Below are 17396 nucleotides of genomic sequence, written 5' to 3'. Positions count from 1 at the left end.
ACTGACGACTTTTTCGAACAAAGGCCACTTTTTTCGTGTCCCACAATATGGGTTAATTTGCATTTTTGTACTGTTATTGTAAATACTAGACTTCACGTTATATTTTTCTCAAGTTTCATTAAAATCGGCTCAAAAATATATAACATTTCGCTATCTTTTCATTAGAAACTCCAAATATTGAAAAAATTAACATTTGACCTTCACGATTTAAAGGTTAACGTTTTCCGATTTTAGTAAAACTTTCAGAGTACATATATTTAAAATTACCAGGACTATAATATTATGAATAGGTTTTACTTAAAATTCGTTCATTCGCCAAAATATAAACAAAAAATTAGTTTTTCTTGAAAATCGCAAAATTTAAATCGCAGGTACGGAAAAGCTGTAAGAGATATTGACAAAATTTTTCACATTTTTATTCCCTATTATGATTATAATAAATCTCAATGTGATGATCAAAAAATTCTGAAATTTGTTTAACAAAATTTTTATAAATTTGAAAATGGAGATATTTTGGCCATACCTGCGAATAGGTTAACGGTATCCTACGAAGACAAAAACTAATACAGTAATTTTGACTTACCTGCACAACCAACTTTGCACGAGATTTTGTGCAGGTAAGTTAAAAATGCAGTTAACCTTAATGCACTTACCTGTTCATTGATGCTGGTAAGTGCATTTACAGTTTACTGCCCAAAAAAGCAGCTAACGACAAATAATTTATGTGAAGCTTTGTGATTTTTCCGTTTAAAAATTACGTCAAATTGCTATTTTAGCTACTTTTAAAATTATTAAGAAGTTTACAACATATCTTTTTATTCAAAATCCTATTTTTCTTATTTTGTTTTGATTAATTTTGTATTTGGCCGCTAAATTAAATTTTTTTTCATGAAAACCAGCTATAGATTCCAAAAGTATTATGCACTTATCTTAAATGTGCAGGTATGAACAATGCACTTAAATTAACTAATTTATATGGAGTTTGGTAAATAAATATACAAAACACAAGTTTTGTGCACTTATATGCAAAATGCTCTTAAGTGAAAGGCAGGTAAGTCAAAACTACTGTATACAAGTAAATATGGATATATTGTTACGTAATTGTACTTGAATTCAAATATAACGATTTTAACGGCCGATTTAAAAGTAGCATAATGCTTTCAAATAACAGTGCTGTAAAACTGTAACATATCTGTGGGCATTATTAAATAAAAGCTTTCAGTTGAGTTGATCGTAAGTTGGCAACGCTGTATTCGATTTCGAATATTCAGTTAAAGAACATTGTAGAAAGTACACCACAGATGGCGTATGTATTAGAAACCTCTAGACAGTTAAAGAGAAATCTAGAGTGCAGATGGCAGTGTTATAAATAGTAGCAGAGGTTGCAGTCGTTAGTGAGTTTTATCAGAGACGCTTTTCGAATAAACATCAACATAGTGCCTTAAAGTGTGTTGTGTTTTTCAAGTAAATTCGTGTACATTATAAATTGTGTCTATATTTCTGAGAATTTATAAACGTGTATAAAAAACATTGAGTGGCTATTTAATTCTGTTGTTGTTGTACATTTGAATAAATAAAGAGTTGTTACCATTTTCAAACTACTAAACGGCTTTTATTTGCAATCAAAAGTATCCGGTTTATTTAAAGGAAATAAACCAGCGTTTTGAAAAGGTTAAAACGTAACAATATTTTAAATAAAAATTAGCTTTTATTTAAATTTTTCTCGAAATATGTTAATTTTTTTCTTAAATTTCTTGTTCAAATGGCCTGAGACACGTTAATGGTCTGGCGAATTTGTAATAACTTTAAAATTTTTTAACCAAATTTTGTCATTTATATCTCATTACAACGATAATTACGTACACATTTCGATTCATTTGCATTCAATTGCAAAGGTATTTATTTAGTAGCAAAATTTTTACAAAAACTGAAAAATTTGCATTTTTCCGAATTTTGGCTATAATACAGTTTTTGGGTCATTTAGACCGATCGATGGATATATTTTAGGATTTTCATTATCTTCAAAAAAAATCAAATAATTTTTGGTGTTTACTCACTTATGAGGCTCACTGTACATATGAATTTGGATTTCCATATTCTAATTCCCAATAATAGAGAGTTAAATAGACCTTGACAAAAAAGATTGGTGATGACGCCTTTGACTGTGCATTCCTATTTTTTTTTTGCTTGGACCAGCACTCAGGGGATGACCCCTACTCATGCAATGCATTGTGTTGTCAGAGATATTCTCTGATTTATTTTAGAGTAATTATAATAAATGAAATTGGGAACTTTAGACCCGTTTTGGTACTTTTTAGACATCAATTGACAATAAAGATACATTTTAAAATCCCATCACTTGCTGCATTGGTTTAGATCGTATGAGTATGCAACCGCCACTCTCTTTCAACCAATAAAGTTTCCTGCAGTGTTGCCGCAAATCAAAAAAAAAACAACAATAATATTCTCCCCTTCGATTTTGCTATGTAATTTTCAAATATTTGTGTCATAAAAATTGATGTAAATCAGTCAGAGTCATGTAATTCTAATCTAATCATCGCGTAATTTATTTTGGTGACAAAAACTTTAATATGTTCTTGATTTTTTCTTTACTATGCACTAGGGTGGCCCTTATTTTAGATATGTTCTATGCTCCAAATCTAAACACCAAATGCTAAAAAATTGAGCAAAGTCGAATAACGTTTAGAGCAAAGTTTTTGAAAAATCGACATAATCCAAAACCGTGGTTTCGGGTTTAAAAATTGAAAACCGATCAATATTAATTTTTCTGCTAAAAATAGTTTAAAAAACGATAACCGAAGAATAATTGTATGTTTTCATTTTAATAAAACAAAAATTGTATTCGAAAGATCAAAACATTTGAAAATGATTTCGGGCATATAACCACCACTGTTCTTGACGAATAGCATTCTGGATTCAATTGTTGTTGGTTTATCCAGTGACTTCGCGTTGCCCCACAGGCAATAATCACGAGGTGTCAAATTTCACGACCTTAGAGGCCAATTCAAAGGTCCATTTCTCGAAATCAAGTTATCTCCAAATTATGATTTCAATAAATTTCAATTGAAACCAAATCCCTCCCGCATCAATATCATCCATATTTTCTAACAAAAAATCATTGATCATTGTGCGGTACGGATCTCCATTGACCGTAACGCGAGCTCCGATTCCATTTTAGAAGATATAAGGTCCGATGATACCAAAATCGGATGAAAAATTTCATTAATATTTAGAATGTGAATTATTTATGAATTTTTGTATTTAAAAATATCTACTTATATTTAAAATGTTTAGTCAGCAGTTCAATAGTTTACAGGAACAACAAAATTCACCTGCAATTACCGCCTAAGTATTATCTTATGGAAAAAGTACTTTTCAAATACATATTTGCGTGACTTTACTAAGTTTCAACACAATTTTTATCTATTTAGAACAATGTTACAAAAGGAACCAATAATAAATTGTTATATTTTTGGACTTTTAATTTTGTATTTACCATAATATGTGTTTTGAAATGTTCCATTACATAAATCCACAATTAAAACATTAAGACTGAATTTGATTTATTTAAAATAAATTTAAAATTCGCCCTTTTTCCTGTTAATGGTAATTGTTGTAATTACATGCAGTCTTAGAACAACATATGCAAAAGGTACCATCAAAGGTTGCCTTTAATTTTTATTGTCCAAATATAAGTATCAATATTTGATATTTTAAGTCAGTAATTCATTCATTTAAAAGAAAAACTATATTCACCTTTTTACATCTATTACCATCTTATGGAAAAAATACTTTTTAAATACAATAACATTATTTTTATTAATTTAGAACAAAGCACAAAAAAGGTACTAAAAAAGTAACTTTTAAATATAATTGTTGCGCAATTTTGGCCCTTTATTTTTGGATTTACCATAGTATGTTATTTGGGAACTTATATTCCATGACAAAAATAAGTATGAATGTGATTTAATCAAAATAAACACAAAATTCCCCTTTTAAAAAAGGTACTAAAAAAGTACCAAAACACAAATCTTTACCCGTTTTAATTTCCTTAATGTTTGTTGTTGATGATTTTTTATATCAATATTAAACATTTTAAGTCTGCAGTTCATTTATTAAAAATAAACATTTTTGTGGCTATAGAGAGTATGTTTAAAAATTAAAGGTACCAATTTTCCGGGTTTTCCCTTTTTACCACTTTATGGCCGAAATTATAAAAAAGCATATAGCATATTGATGCTTCCAAGTAACAATCTATCTTTGTTCCAAATTTTATTGTAATAAAATCGGTTCAGCCATTTAGTCTTGAGTGTTTTTAGAACTAAAGGTACCAATTTTCACCATCATTATTATTTCTGGTCCTAGTTCTACAAAAAAAAGGCCTAATGACGCTTCCATGTTTACTGTAACCATTTCAACCATAATATGTTTAAGTTACGATTCACATGATTGTAACAATCTTAAATATGATTATAGTTAATTTCAGAAAAAAGGGCATATTTTGGAAAAAAGTCAATAAAGTTTTTGATTTTGCAAAAAAAAAAGTCAAACATTTAACTTTTTTTTTCTTTTCGAAAAATTGAAGAAATAGATAGTTGAAAAGTTGTTTCTAAATTACTATCCAACAGGACTAACCTTGGTGCATAAGATTCTAAAACGGTCTAGCTATGTCCGTCCGTCTGTATTTCTATCCACAAATAGTAAGTATTTACAAGGTTTGTTTAGTATTGAAAATGGGCAAATGTCCCCCCTGAATACTGTTTAAGCAGTCATAAATTTGTTGATTATGCGACAATCGTGAATTTTGCACAAATTAGTTCTAAGTACTCTGAAATTATACTGTAAAGCCTAGTACTCTGTTCATATTTGCGAAAAACTATGGTTTTTTCATGCTGTTTGACAGCTAGCTGTTCGTGCGAAAGAAGTGCTGCGTATGTTATTTCGTGTGGAAAAATAAGGTTGCCAGATGTATTTCACATGTTTTCCACAATAAAAACAGAGTACTGCTTTTGCGAAATTATTTCGCATATATTTCATTCCAAATATTTTATATGTAGTTTGACAGCATTTCGTACGAAATATTGAACAGAGTACCTAGCTTAATGTATTGCGAAATCGGGCAACCTTTGTCCCTAGTCCCCATACAAGATCGCCCTCAGAAATTGACTTCAACATTCATAATTGTATTATAATAATTAATATCGTGATTTAATTACACTATACAACAATATATATGCTGGACATCAATCAAGGTAATCAAGTGGAATTGCCTAGAGCTAAACAAATAAGATTAATGAATACTTCCTATCCAAATTTGCTTTCGAAGGTAAAATAATAGAGATATTAGTGATTTTTAGTTAAATTTGAACTATTTTTTTTCATGCTAAATTTTTGGGGTACTTTAAAATAAAATTCTTAATAAATGCGACATTAACCCTAGGCTCTTTTTTGTTGTGTCTTATTTCTGACTTCTTGGTTGAATTTTCGGTTTTGGTGTATTCAGGGACTTATTGTAAAATTTCACGGATAATATTTTTAATAAACTTAAATCCCTGTTTTAATGGTGTTTTTTTACTCTTTTTTAAAAGAAGGACAAAAAAGACCCATGACTTGAGGATTTAGGGTTAGGGTTAGCATACATATTCTACAAAAATTTTCTTAATAATTCTCACGGAATTTATCGTAACTCTTGTATAAAATAATTCTAGTTTTTCTAAAAAAAATGGGAGAAATTTCCTGATGAGCTGATTTAAGCAACCAGCGAAATTCGCATCGGAAATAGCTGATCCCCCATATCTTTAAATTATTGATCGCGCTCACTTGAAATTTTTGAGTTCGTAGGTGGAAAGGCGGAAGTTTATTATCTGTAATCGAAAATTGTCCCATTTAAGGGAACAGGCTTTATCCTTACTTGGAAAATTTTGAAAAAAATCGAATTTATTGAAAAAACAAATCCCCGATTAAAAAAAACATAAAAACTGCAAAAGTTATTAAGATATCACACTGAATTACGGTACTTAATTAAAGACAATGACAAAAGTTATCAACTCCTTGATTAAAAGATCTTTCGATCTACATATATAAGTTCCAAACTTTATTACGGTATCTTAATGTGGTAATAAAAACACATCTTCCTCTCCATACAATTTGTATGGCTCTTATGTTTGGTAATAATCTTAAACATTAGTTGGAACCAATTTTTTTTTTTAATTTCTTACCCGATTTTTTTTAATGAACATAATAAAGGGCAATCCTAGGAAAATGTCTGCCACGAACAGCTACAGCTGGATGCACAGATAAAAAGTGAGCAAAATTCACATGCAAACACAAGTGAAGTGTTTATGAGGTTTATGAGCAGCGTGCTTTGCAACCAATGTTGTTGCTATAAACGAAGATGCGCGTATGCTTTTACCTGCTACAAGTTGGGGCAACATTCACTTTTTTATGACACCACTCAGACAATCTCAAGTGGGGATTCTGAAAGCCACAGTAAAACAGAGCTAAACATTCAAGCATTCGCAGCCGCCTGCCTACTTGTGTGAACTCCACCGAAATTAGAAAGAAATATCAATTCAGTTAGACATTAATTCAGCTAAAACGGTGATTATTTCGTGAACATATACGTACACTTGTTTGTTTGTATGTTTGGATGTATGTATGGATATGTGTGTGAGTAAGTGCGAATGTAACCGAATGAATGGATGCATGTCAAGACAAAAATAACCAACCATCACCTGCAACTATTGTAAAGAAAGAACAGTTATAAGCGAGAAACCTGTCCGAATGCAAGTACTGTTTGTTCGTCTTGTTCATATGATCAAGTGGACTGCGTAAATTTTGCTCGTACATCCAAATGTATGTACATATGTTTGTATCTATGTATATCTGTCGTCTATGCATCTATCTTCATATTTCTTGGTGTACGTATGGCAAATGCGCTGGGTCATTAGGCTCAGACCGGCCGACAGACAGACGGACAAACAGATGTGTAAATCTATTGAATGTTTGTTTTCCATCGATGAAATAAGTTCAAACTCATATTTTTGTCCGTTCGTCTCTCTCGCCATTCAATCATTGACTAACATTTTCATTCATTTGCTTAAACAATTCGCCAGTCTCACTGTCCGTCAGTGTAGCCGTCTGCCTAAGATGCAGAGTTGAACAGCCAGCCGTTTCTATGTTTAGGCCAAATTTTGACGTTGATGGCCAGTTCAATTAAACATCATCCATTTTAATAACACAACTCTTTCTGAGCTGGAAATTAAAAAAACATCACTTTTAAGTCTTTGGGCAATTGTTGGCACACATGTTCCTCATACATACGTACATACATACATACTTGCAGTAGATTTGTAAATTTGCAACTTTTCATCACATTTACTAAAAGTGTGCGTAGTACAACTGAGATACAAATGTGTATCTATACATATGTATGTATGCACTCGTTTGCATGTACATCCCAGTTGGTAACGTCACCAAGATATCCTGAATGATGGGTGCACGATAAAGTAAAATCCTCGAATACAGATGTGTGATAACCGAACAAATGTCGTGAAAATAGTGTGCGACTAAAAGCGACACAATGTCGCACAGTTTATCATTCACACAATAAAAGTGAACAGTTGAGCTATATATTCACTGACGACATTAAAAAATATTAATTCCATCATATTATCGCCAGCTGAGATTATGGTAAACATAATCTAAGAGCAACTTTTTTGTGTCTTAAAATATCATATTTTCTCATATATGATCATAATATGTTCTGAAGTATTCATATTGTGATCCAAAGCAATCATAATATGATCCAGAATAATAATTTGTCGTCGATCTTGTCGTTAACGAAGATCCCTTTCACACAATAACACAACTTCATCGAGAGGGGACAAATTTAATAATGTCGTAAACGATAATCTCGTCTATGACCATTTGGCCAACTGGTATGCTATGTATATGATGACGTGTTTGTGTATTTTAAAAATGTATAAACGATTACATTTGAATATGAATACAATAACGAATCCAGCGGCATTTCTAGAACTGAATATGTAGTTGAAAACAGAATATTAAATTCTGTACACCCCCTAAAGGCGTTTACAACACCAAAGCATATACACTTTTCTATTACCTCAAAAAAACATTGGACAGCGATACCTCGTTATAGATTAAATTTGCCCGTTAAGGTTAAGTGATTTATCACAACACACTGTATCATGTTCTCTCAAACAATCACACATTTATTTTCTGTGTCGATATATATGTTCATAGGGGTATAACTTTTGAAAATACAAATTATGGACAAAATATATGTATATATGTACCTACATAACTACCCAGCAAAAACTTAGTAATGACTTGCAATTACTGAACAGCTTACTTTTAAATGACTACATCATACCACCTGTATTACATATAAGTATTTTAGTAATGGCTGGCATATAATCTGATACATAACTACTTGTTTATGAGCTGATTTACAAAATTCAGAATTATTTCATAATAAAACGCTTTTAACGTTTTATTGAATTTATTATTATTATTTATTTTTTTGTTACTTTTTTGAAATTCGAATTTTCAAGTAGGACAAATTTTATACTTTTTTTAGTACTTTTTTAATAAAATTTATTCTTCAATAAAAGGATTTTCTGATAATTATTACGCAAATTTTCGAAAATTATTTCTACACGGGGGAAAAAAGGGACCAAACAAAAACCTGTCATTTGTTTTTATTTATTCAAATTAAAAATTAAAAAAAAAATATTAATTATCCTTCCAACCACACAAAAAAGAACCCACAAGATGCTATTCATAACTCAATTACTAAGAGGTAATGGTAGTCTATTTTAAATAATTTTTTTATTTTTTTCAATAAAATTGTTTTGCCTCCACTGAGATTCGAACCCAGGTTGTTTGGCTACAATTCAGTAGTCTAAACACTTTGATTACACCAGAATGTTTGTTTTCTTATTTAAAATATTAATTTTATTTTCAGATATAGTTTTTCACCCAATTCACCATTAGTTGAATTCAAAACCGCGGTTTCGGCATTAACAAATTTAAAACCGATCGGTTTCGGGTTTGTGATAATTTATTAAATATTAAGTGTTATAGAAACAAAATCAGTTGATAATATAGGAAATGCTATAAAAATTGAAAATTGTTCAAGAGGATAAAGGAAAATTTGTACTTTTTCTTTTAATGGTACATTTTTTATTATATTCAAATTTAGCTTATATACACTAAAGTTGACTTCTATAATTTTCAGTAAAGAAATAATCAAGAATAGCAGCCTCAATGTTAAAATTATACCAAAACAAGTAAGAGAGCTATATTATAATTTTTTTTCCAGAGTTGTTTTTTTATTTATCGGAAAAAAATGTTTTTTCTAATTTTAATTTTTTTTTTAAAATTTTTCAAACTTTATTTTTTTTTAAATTTTAAATTTTTTTTTTGTTATTTAATTTTTTTTTTTAAAAAAAAATTTTAGATGAAAAAAAAATTCTTACTATTATAGCCTTATATACATGGTTGCAATGGACTTTGAAATATCTATCATTAGATATCCATATTGTCTATACTAATGACTTAGTTATCCAGATATAGATAGGCCAAAAATCGAGGTTTTCCTTATATCTCAGCCATTTGTGGACAGATTTTGCTGATTTTAAATAGGAAACTTCTCGAAAGCATGTCTGACAGAATTATTGAAGATTTGGATCCCGAAGATATCTGGGGTCTTCTTTCAACAGGCAGACAGACAGACATGGCTTAATCGACTCCGCTATCTATAAAGATCCAGAATATATATACTTTATAGGGTCGGAAAATTATATTGTGTAAATTACAAACGGAATGACAAACTTATATATACCCTTCTCACGAAGGCGAATGGTATAAAAAGGAGAACTAAACAAAACTAAGGATTACTTTTTCGTTCTTCAAAATGGCACTTTTTGAATTTTTTATAATATTGAACCTAAAATCAGTAAATTACTTTGTGGAAAATTGGTACCTTTTCATATAGTGGTACTTTTTATTATATATTTTACTTATATTCATAATATTATATTAATAATATTATATTATATATTATATTCATAATAGTTGGTCAAGGATAAATTGCTTAATGATATTGAGATAGCAAGAAATTATTAGTATTTTTTTAATTTTTCGAATGGTATTTTATTAAATTTCATTGGTATTATTTCTTTATTGTAATTGTACTTTTTGAATATTTTATAATAATAATTCTAAAAATTAGGCACACATGAATGAGTTAGAATTCAGCTAGTACTCCATACTTTTATCGGATATTTGAAAATAACTAAGGGCATAATTGCTGTTTTATTAATGGGTGAGGTATATAAAAATTAAAAAAATTATCATAATTATGTTTCATACCAGACTAGGGTTCCTAATTTCCCGGCCTTTTTCTTTCCCGGGAGGAAATTAAAAAATCGTTTCATTCTCGGGAATTCCCGGGATTTTTTTAATACTAAATTAAACTATAAACCAGAAATTTTTTTAAAATAAATTGACTTATAACACCGTACGACACTCAATATTAGACACGAACAATAAATTAAATGGAGAAAAACTGCGTTTTCAGTTTTACATTTCGTGATCCTGTTTCCTTTTAAAAGGACTTAAAATTTTCAGAGGAGTACATTTTTAAAAAAATGTTTTAAAATACTTCTGATCATCCTACTATGTCAAATTTGGTGTCAAATGATCAAGAAGAGTTGTAAAATATTTCGTATTATCCTGCAAGGATCAAAAGATGTCAAAAATTTCCTTTCAAATTTTTATTCTTGAATATTCTTTTAGATTTCCAATATATTTTTTTTAGAATCACTTAGAATCACTTTCTGAGTCGATTAAACGATGTCCGTCCGTCTGGCTGGCTGGCTGTCTATGTAAACCGTGTGCGCAGAGTACAGGTCGCAATTTTGAAGATATCTCGATAAAATTTGGTACATATAATTTTTCGGCCTAAGGACGGACCCTATTGAAACTGTCAGAAATCGGTCCATTATTTCACCTAGCCCCCATACAAATGTCCTCCCGAAATTGGACTTGATCGGTCATAAATATTTAATTTATATAGATATCTATACAAATTTTGCTCCAAATAAGTCTATATATTCGAAATTCATGTCACCAAATTTTATTATGATCGGTCCATAATTAGTCATAGCTTCCATATAAGATCCGCTTCCGAAAATCACTTTAACGTGCATAAATCTTCTAAAAATGTTGGTATACACATAAAATTCAACATAAATAACTTTGATCTAGGCACGAATCACACGACCTAATTTCATGGTGATCGGTCCATATTTGGTCATTGCTCCCATATAAGGCCCACTTCCGAAAATATCTTTAACGAGTATAAATCTCTTAAAAATGTTGGTATATACATAAAACTCAACACAAATAACTTTCATATAGACATAAATAACACAACCATATTTCATGTCGGTCCATAATTAGTCATAGCTCCCATCATAGCACTCTTCCGAAATTCATTCACGAAAATAAATGATTGAAATTTTAAGAGAAAAATGATTTTGCTCATTTACTTAGTGTAGGGTATTATATGGTCGGGCTTGACCGACCATACTTTCTTACTTGTTTTCATCTGAGTCTGATTTTAATAAATCTATCAGGGGCTAGTTAGGAATATGTATAGATAAAGGTAATTTTTAGTACTTTCTGTAACATTCAGCAAATCTTCAAATACGTGATTTAAAAAATTAAACTTGAATATTCTCACTTGCTTTAAACATTGGTTGAATTAGTGGGTTAAAAGCTATTATGTTTCTAAACTCTATGATTTTTAACATCGAAAATTGACCATTAAAATAACGGATAAGTATCATTAACTGTCGTTTTTTGGACTATATGATAAATATTTGCTTCATTCATATTGACCGATGAACAAAACTTGTGCTACGAATGTCATTTATTCACCGACCGATCGCCATGAAATTAGGTCGTCTGATTTATATCTATATGTAAAGTGTTTATGTTGAATTTTATATGGATACCAACATTTTTAAGAGATTTATGTTCGTTAAAGTTAAAAGGACGAATCTTAAAAATTGTATTTGTTTTCTTGAGACTGTGTGTTAAAATAGGTGGAAATCATTAAGGGCCAGATATGTGAACATTAACCATAAAGCATATTGATATTCTGTAAATATGGATTTAAAGGATGTAGCGTTAGTTTCAACATTCCACCAGTGTAAAACATATTTCTATAAAAGCTTATTTCACAAAATGGATCTAACTTTGCTGTCTTGGATAATTTAAATATAAATATAAAAATGTTAACAATGTACTAGCAATTAAACATTAAACAATTATACATTCGGAATATTTTTTTTGAAAATTTAGATTAAAAACAAGTAAGCGAGCTATATTCGGCTGTGCCGAATCTTATATACCCTTCACCAAATTATACTTCAAAATAAAAATTTTAAATATTTTTAGGTAAACAAAATTTATTTTTTTTCCAAAGCTGTTTTTTTTTAATTGTTTTTTTCAATTTTTTTTAAAATATTTAGCGAAAAAAAACTTTTGGTAATTTTTTCCGATTTTGACCCATTGTAGGTCCAACTTATGGTCTTATATACATCGTTGCAAAGGTTTTGAAATATCTATCATTAGATATCCATATTGTCTGTATTAATGACTTAGAAAAAATCGAGGTTGTCCTGGTTTTTTCCTTATATCTCAGCCATTTGTGGACCGATTTTTAAATAGCCGGAAGAATTCCGGAGATATTATGTATGAATCGTGTATTTGGGGGCTTCGGAAAGTTGATTTCAACAGACAGTCAGGCGGACATGGCTTAATCCACTCCGTAATCTATAAGGATCCAGAATATATATCTAGAATGCTCCATGATTGTATGGACGAAAGTGGTGCCCTATCAGTTAAGAGCCGGAAAATTCAAAAAGTCGAGGTCTTATTTACCCACCCACCTACATTCATTTTAATATATATATATATATATAGATAACCGTTAGACATCGCATATTTTTAAAATAATTTATATTGTTTTATAGGATACAACTCACAATACAATTGTTACCATAAATTAAACAAAACATTTAAATTTCACTGTGTTTAAATTAGCATAATGTACTCAGGGGATGACCCCTACTCATGCAAAGAATTGTTGTGGAACTAGAGAAATGGGTTATGGCAGGGAGGAAAGAGGGCAAATGGAATATTGTTTGTGGACATTCGATTTGAACTTTCCTACATTCAAAGTGACAGGAAAGACTTCAGCGTTTTTTGTTCGTTCCGTACATACGGACAGTACGGTTAAATAACGAATTTTCCCTGTAGTGTGTTTTAAAGTCCACTGCCTAATCGACCACAAAGAGTTGTGCTCTTGATGAAAAATGTGTATTACATAAAAATCTGAGAGTATCAGGAACAAGTTCCATAATATAATCAGAACACATGCCATTGTAGTACCGATAGAACAGTAAAACGCAGCACACATTGCGTCGGTGCTCAAATCAATAGAGTTGGCTACCCTACTGTCATAAAAATAATCATCTTCATCCTCTCCAGTACACGATCGAGAAGCTCCAAAATAGACTTTGAGCACCCGCCCATACATGACAGTTGTATTTCATTTTCGGTCGGATATCGGCAGTTTCAGAAAACCGAGACTCTTGAATGCTTCTTTCGACGCTCTTAGATTGTATTATCATGCCCAGAACATCAAAAAGCGTCTGATTCCACAATATTTACACCACACTTAACTACAAACATGGTCTGTCGTTCGTTTTTGTTTCAGCATGTAACACTGTGACTTGCGAGCGTTGAAAGCTATCCTATTCGCACGATCCCATTCAGAGATTGTGAGAAGGTCCTGATTAAGGGAATCATTCATGTTTTGCCTGATTGTCCCAATCTACGATAGGCTTGTTCTATAACACAGTGCAACAGTGAAAAAAACACACGATCATGACTATATAGGTTCGACTCTACTATCAAAGGGTAGTAAAACCCTATACTCAGTTTGTCCATTTTGGTGACCGATTTTTTTTTATGGGCCCCCAAAGTTTCTGAAAATCAGTTGGGCCTCTAAAAAAGGTGTCATCAGTTTTTGGTTAACAGCTAATTCAGACTTTGTGATACGGCTTAACTTTATACGGCAATAATATAGCTAAGATTCCGCCAAATAAATTTTGTTACAATTCTTTTCCAAAAAATAGCTTTTTCGTGCACTTTTGTTTAAAAAATATAGGAAGAAAATTTTTTTTTTTTACTTATTTTAGAATAACTTCCAGGGTCTCCTAATTTTTCACTAACAATATTTAGCAAAGTTGTAGCTACGGTAAAGTTGAACAACTCTTGAGAACATATCAATGCATTCTGAACGTGTCTAGTCACTCTAAATAGCACATAAAGATCACTTTGTACCTTAACAATTTTAGTTTTTACTATTTTTTTACGCTAAAACAATGATTTTTTGTTAAAATAGTATGATCAAGTCCACACTTCTATGTTGTGCTGTATTATTTACTCGGCTGAGGTGTTCGGAATGGGGATCAGTGAGTGGACCCTTAATGTCACATATTTAAAAAAAATCTTCCAAAAAGCCATTTATGATCCGAATGAGCTGAAATTTAAAATGTCGATAGTCCTTGAGAAGGTCCACAAAAATATGCTTTTATCTGTAGGTATCTCTTTTAGTTCAAGAGATATTTAAGTTTATTTTTTTTTTAAATTTTGCTCGATCTTTTTTTTGTATTTTATATATGATGGGCCTACGAAAGGTCGAAATTTGTTTTTTATATATGACGTATATTTGCGATAAAATTCTAAAGAAAATAAAACATATCTGATAACAATTATTTCGACCCTATAAAAAGTTACACGCATCCAAAGTTGAAGCATCTTTTTATATATTTCAACTTTGTATGTGTGTGTTTTTTAAGTTTTTTCCCAAAAAAGTCCTCATATTTTTTCTTTTATAAAAAACTAATTTTCTTCATGGCTATATACACTTTTTTATGATCTGGAAAGAGAACTTAATGCAAAATCGTATAAAGTAAAACTTGACTAACTTAAGCCCTATCCAAACTTGGCCAATTTTGAAACAAAATTTTAGGTTTGAGTAAAAAATTCTATAAACGCAAAGCACCGATCCTCAAAAGCTCGTCATATTTGTATAGCCCTATATATTGTTTATATACATACAAAACGTTTTTACTATCTTACTGTAAATAACGTCAAAGTGGGCTATTTTCTAAAAAAAACTCAGTTTTTGGAACACATTTTCCCCGTTTTAGGAATTTCAATGTTTGAAAACAAAGAATGGCAACATTAGTGATGCCATTGAATTAAGAACATTTAGATCTATATTACTTCCAAATTTTATTGTGATGTCTGTAACTGTTCAAATTTTACATTAATTCAAAATTTTTATTTTTCTTGATGGAAAATCATAAATATAATATAGTTAGTTTTTAAGGTAAAATACGTCCGAAAAAACACAAAATAATCATTTCACTAAAATATCAATCTCCAAGTCATAAGGTTTCCACCGATATCAAAAACTTATATAAAAAGCTTATATTTACTCTTCAGAAGCTCCACAAACCTTGCCCACTTTCAAAAATGTTGATGTTTTTTCATATCTTGCGTGATCAAGATTGCATAAAGTGATGCGCCCGGATCATACCGATAATGATTTGCCTATTTTTCGTTATTCCAGCACAATAGAGAAGTATACACTCGAACATACATTTTTAACAAAAAAATTTAGTTTTAGAGTCAAAAAATAGTAAAAAACTAAAATTTTTTAAGCTACAAAGTGATTTTTGACAGCTATTTAGAATGCCTAGATATGTTCGGATTGCATTGATATGTTCACAAGAGTTATTCAGATTTACCGTAGCTACAACTTTGCAAAATATTGTTATTGAAAAATTAGGAGTCCCTGGAAGTTATTCTAAAAAAAAGTAAAAAAAAATTTTTCTTCCTATATTTTTTAAACAAAAGTGCACGAAAAAGCTATTTTTTGGAAACAAATTTTAACAAAATTTATTTGGCGGACTCTTAGCTATATTATTGCCATATAAAGTTAAGCCGTATCACAAAGTCTGAATAAGCTGTTAACCAAAAACTGATGACACCTTTTTTAGAGGCCCCACAGATTTTCAGAAACTTTGGGGGCCCATAAAAAAAAATCGGTCACCAAAATGGGCAAACTGAGTATAGGGTTTTACTACCCTTTGGTAGTAGAGTCGAACCTATACTGTCATGTTCTTGTGTTTTTCCAAAAGTCTTCATTTGATGCATAGTGTAATTGAATGAATATGAATGGCAAATATTGCTGTCATCTGCAAAATAATAGATAGTCTTGGAAGTTTGACGTAGAATATCGTTTAGAAAAATAAGGAATAGAGTAGCAGAAAGAACGGAGCCTTGCAGTACCTCTGAATTTATCTTAATCTTGATGAGATCAAATCTATCTAGAGCCACCACTTTATTTTCGCCAAAACTGTGAATGGAACGACACCATTTTTCCAGCTTATAGTAAACAAGTCGGCGCGCAATGCTATCTGGCCAAGGAGACTTATTTACGTTGAGATCCGATAAACCACTTTTAACAGTACGAGCTGAACGAATATACTTGGCATGGTAAGTAATACTGTCTCGAATGTGGTTTATCACTTTCCGGCCCGTGAGAATTACTTGCGAATAATTCAGCTAAAGCGTTAGTTTCATCAACGGGGTCAGTAAATGTTTGATCATCCTTTAAAAGAGTGGAAATTGAGGAACTGGCATTATCGTTTAGTCTTTAAAACAATGACAAAAGCTTTTATTACTACCCCGGGGAGCAGTAAGAACATTAGTACGAAGGCTTTGCTCGTATAGAGCGAATCAGTTTCTGCATTTTGGTTATTGCGCCATGTTCTGAATGCTTTATCTCTGGATCTGATTGCTGTTTTGCACGTCTGATTAAACCAAGATTTTTGTTTAGGTCTAATCGAAGATGAAAGTTTTCATTCCCAACATGATTACTTTTTCAACCATTTTCGCCATGGCATTGAAAATAGTTGAAATCATGTCGAAAGAAATCATTGAGCTCGAAAAGGCATTTTCGTAGATAAAAATTGAACGATTTTAAAATTGTACAGTTCAATTGTTCTCGAGGAAATTTAAGGCGAGCTTTACGATTTTTCTGCGATATGAATGGTTTCTTCAATGGTTTCCTGATGATATGGCCTAAGCAACCAGTGAAATGCGCATAGGAACTAGCTTATCCACCAACAATAAATGTCAGTGAATTTATCAATAATTGGAAAATTTAGCACAATTCTTACTATAATATTAGCTTT

At 30.7% G+C, this 17396-nt stretch overlaps 1 protein-coding gene across 1 annotated transcript in view; it reads right to left on the bottom strand.

Moving 5' to 3' along the window:
- The window catches only part of LOC135961191 (Krueppel-like factor luna), a 115945-nt gene that overhangs the window by 19762 nt on the left and 78787 nt on the right, over positions 1–17396 (bottom strand). The window contains exon 2 of the mRNA XM_065512688.1: positions 16750–16853. Within this exon, the coding sequence (XP_065368760.1) occupies positions 16750–16853 (104 nt within the window). The remainder of the gene's footprint in view (positions 1–16749; positions 16854–17396) is intronic.

Source organism: Calliphora vicina, chromosome 5, assembly GCF_958450345.1.
Source record: "Calliphora vicina chromosome 5, idCalVici1.1, whole genome shotgun sequence".
NCBI classification, from domain to species: Eukaryota; Metazoa; Arthropoda; class Insecta; order Diptera; family Calliphoridae; genus Calliphora; species Calliphora vicina.
The sequence above is the reverse complement of the archived record's forward strand: the minus strand, read 5'-3'. Positions and strand labels throughout refer to the sequence as shown.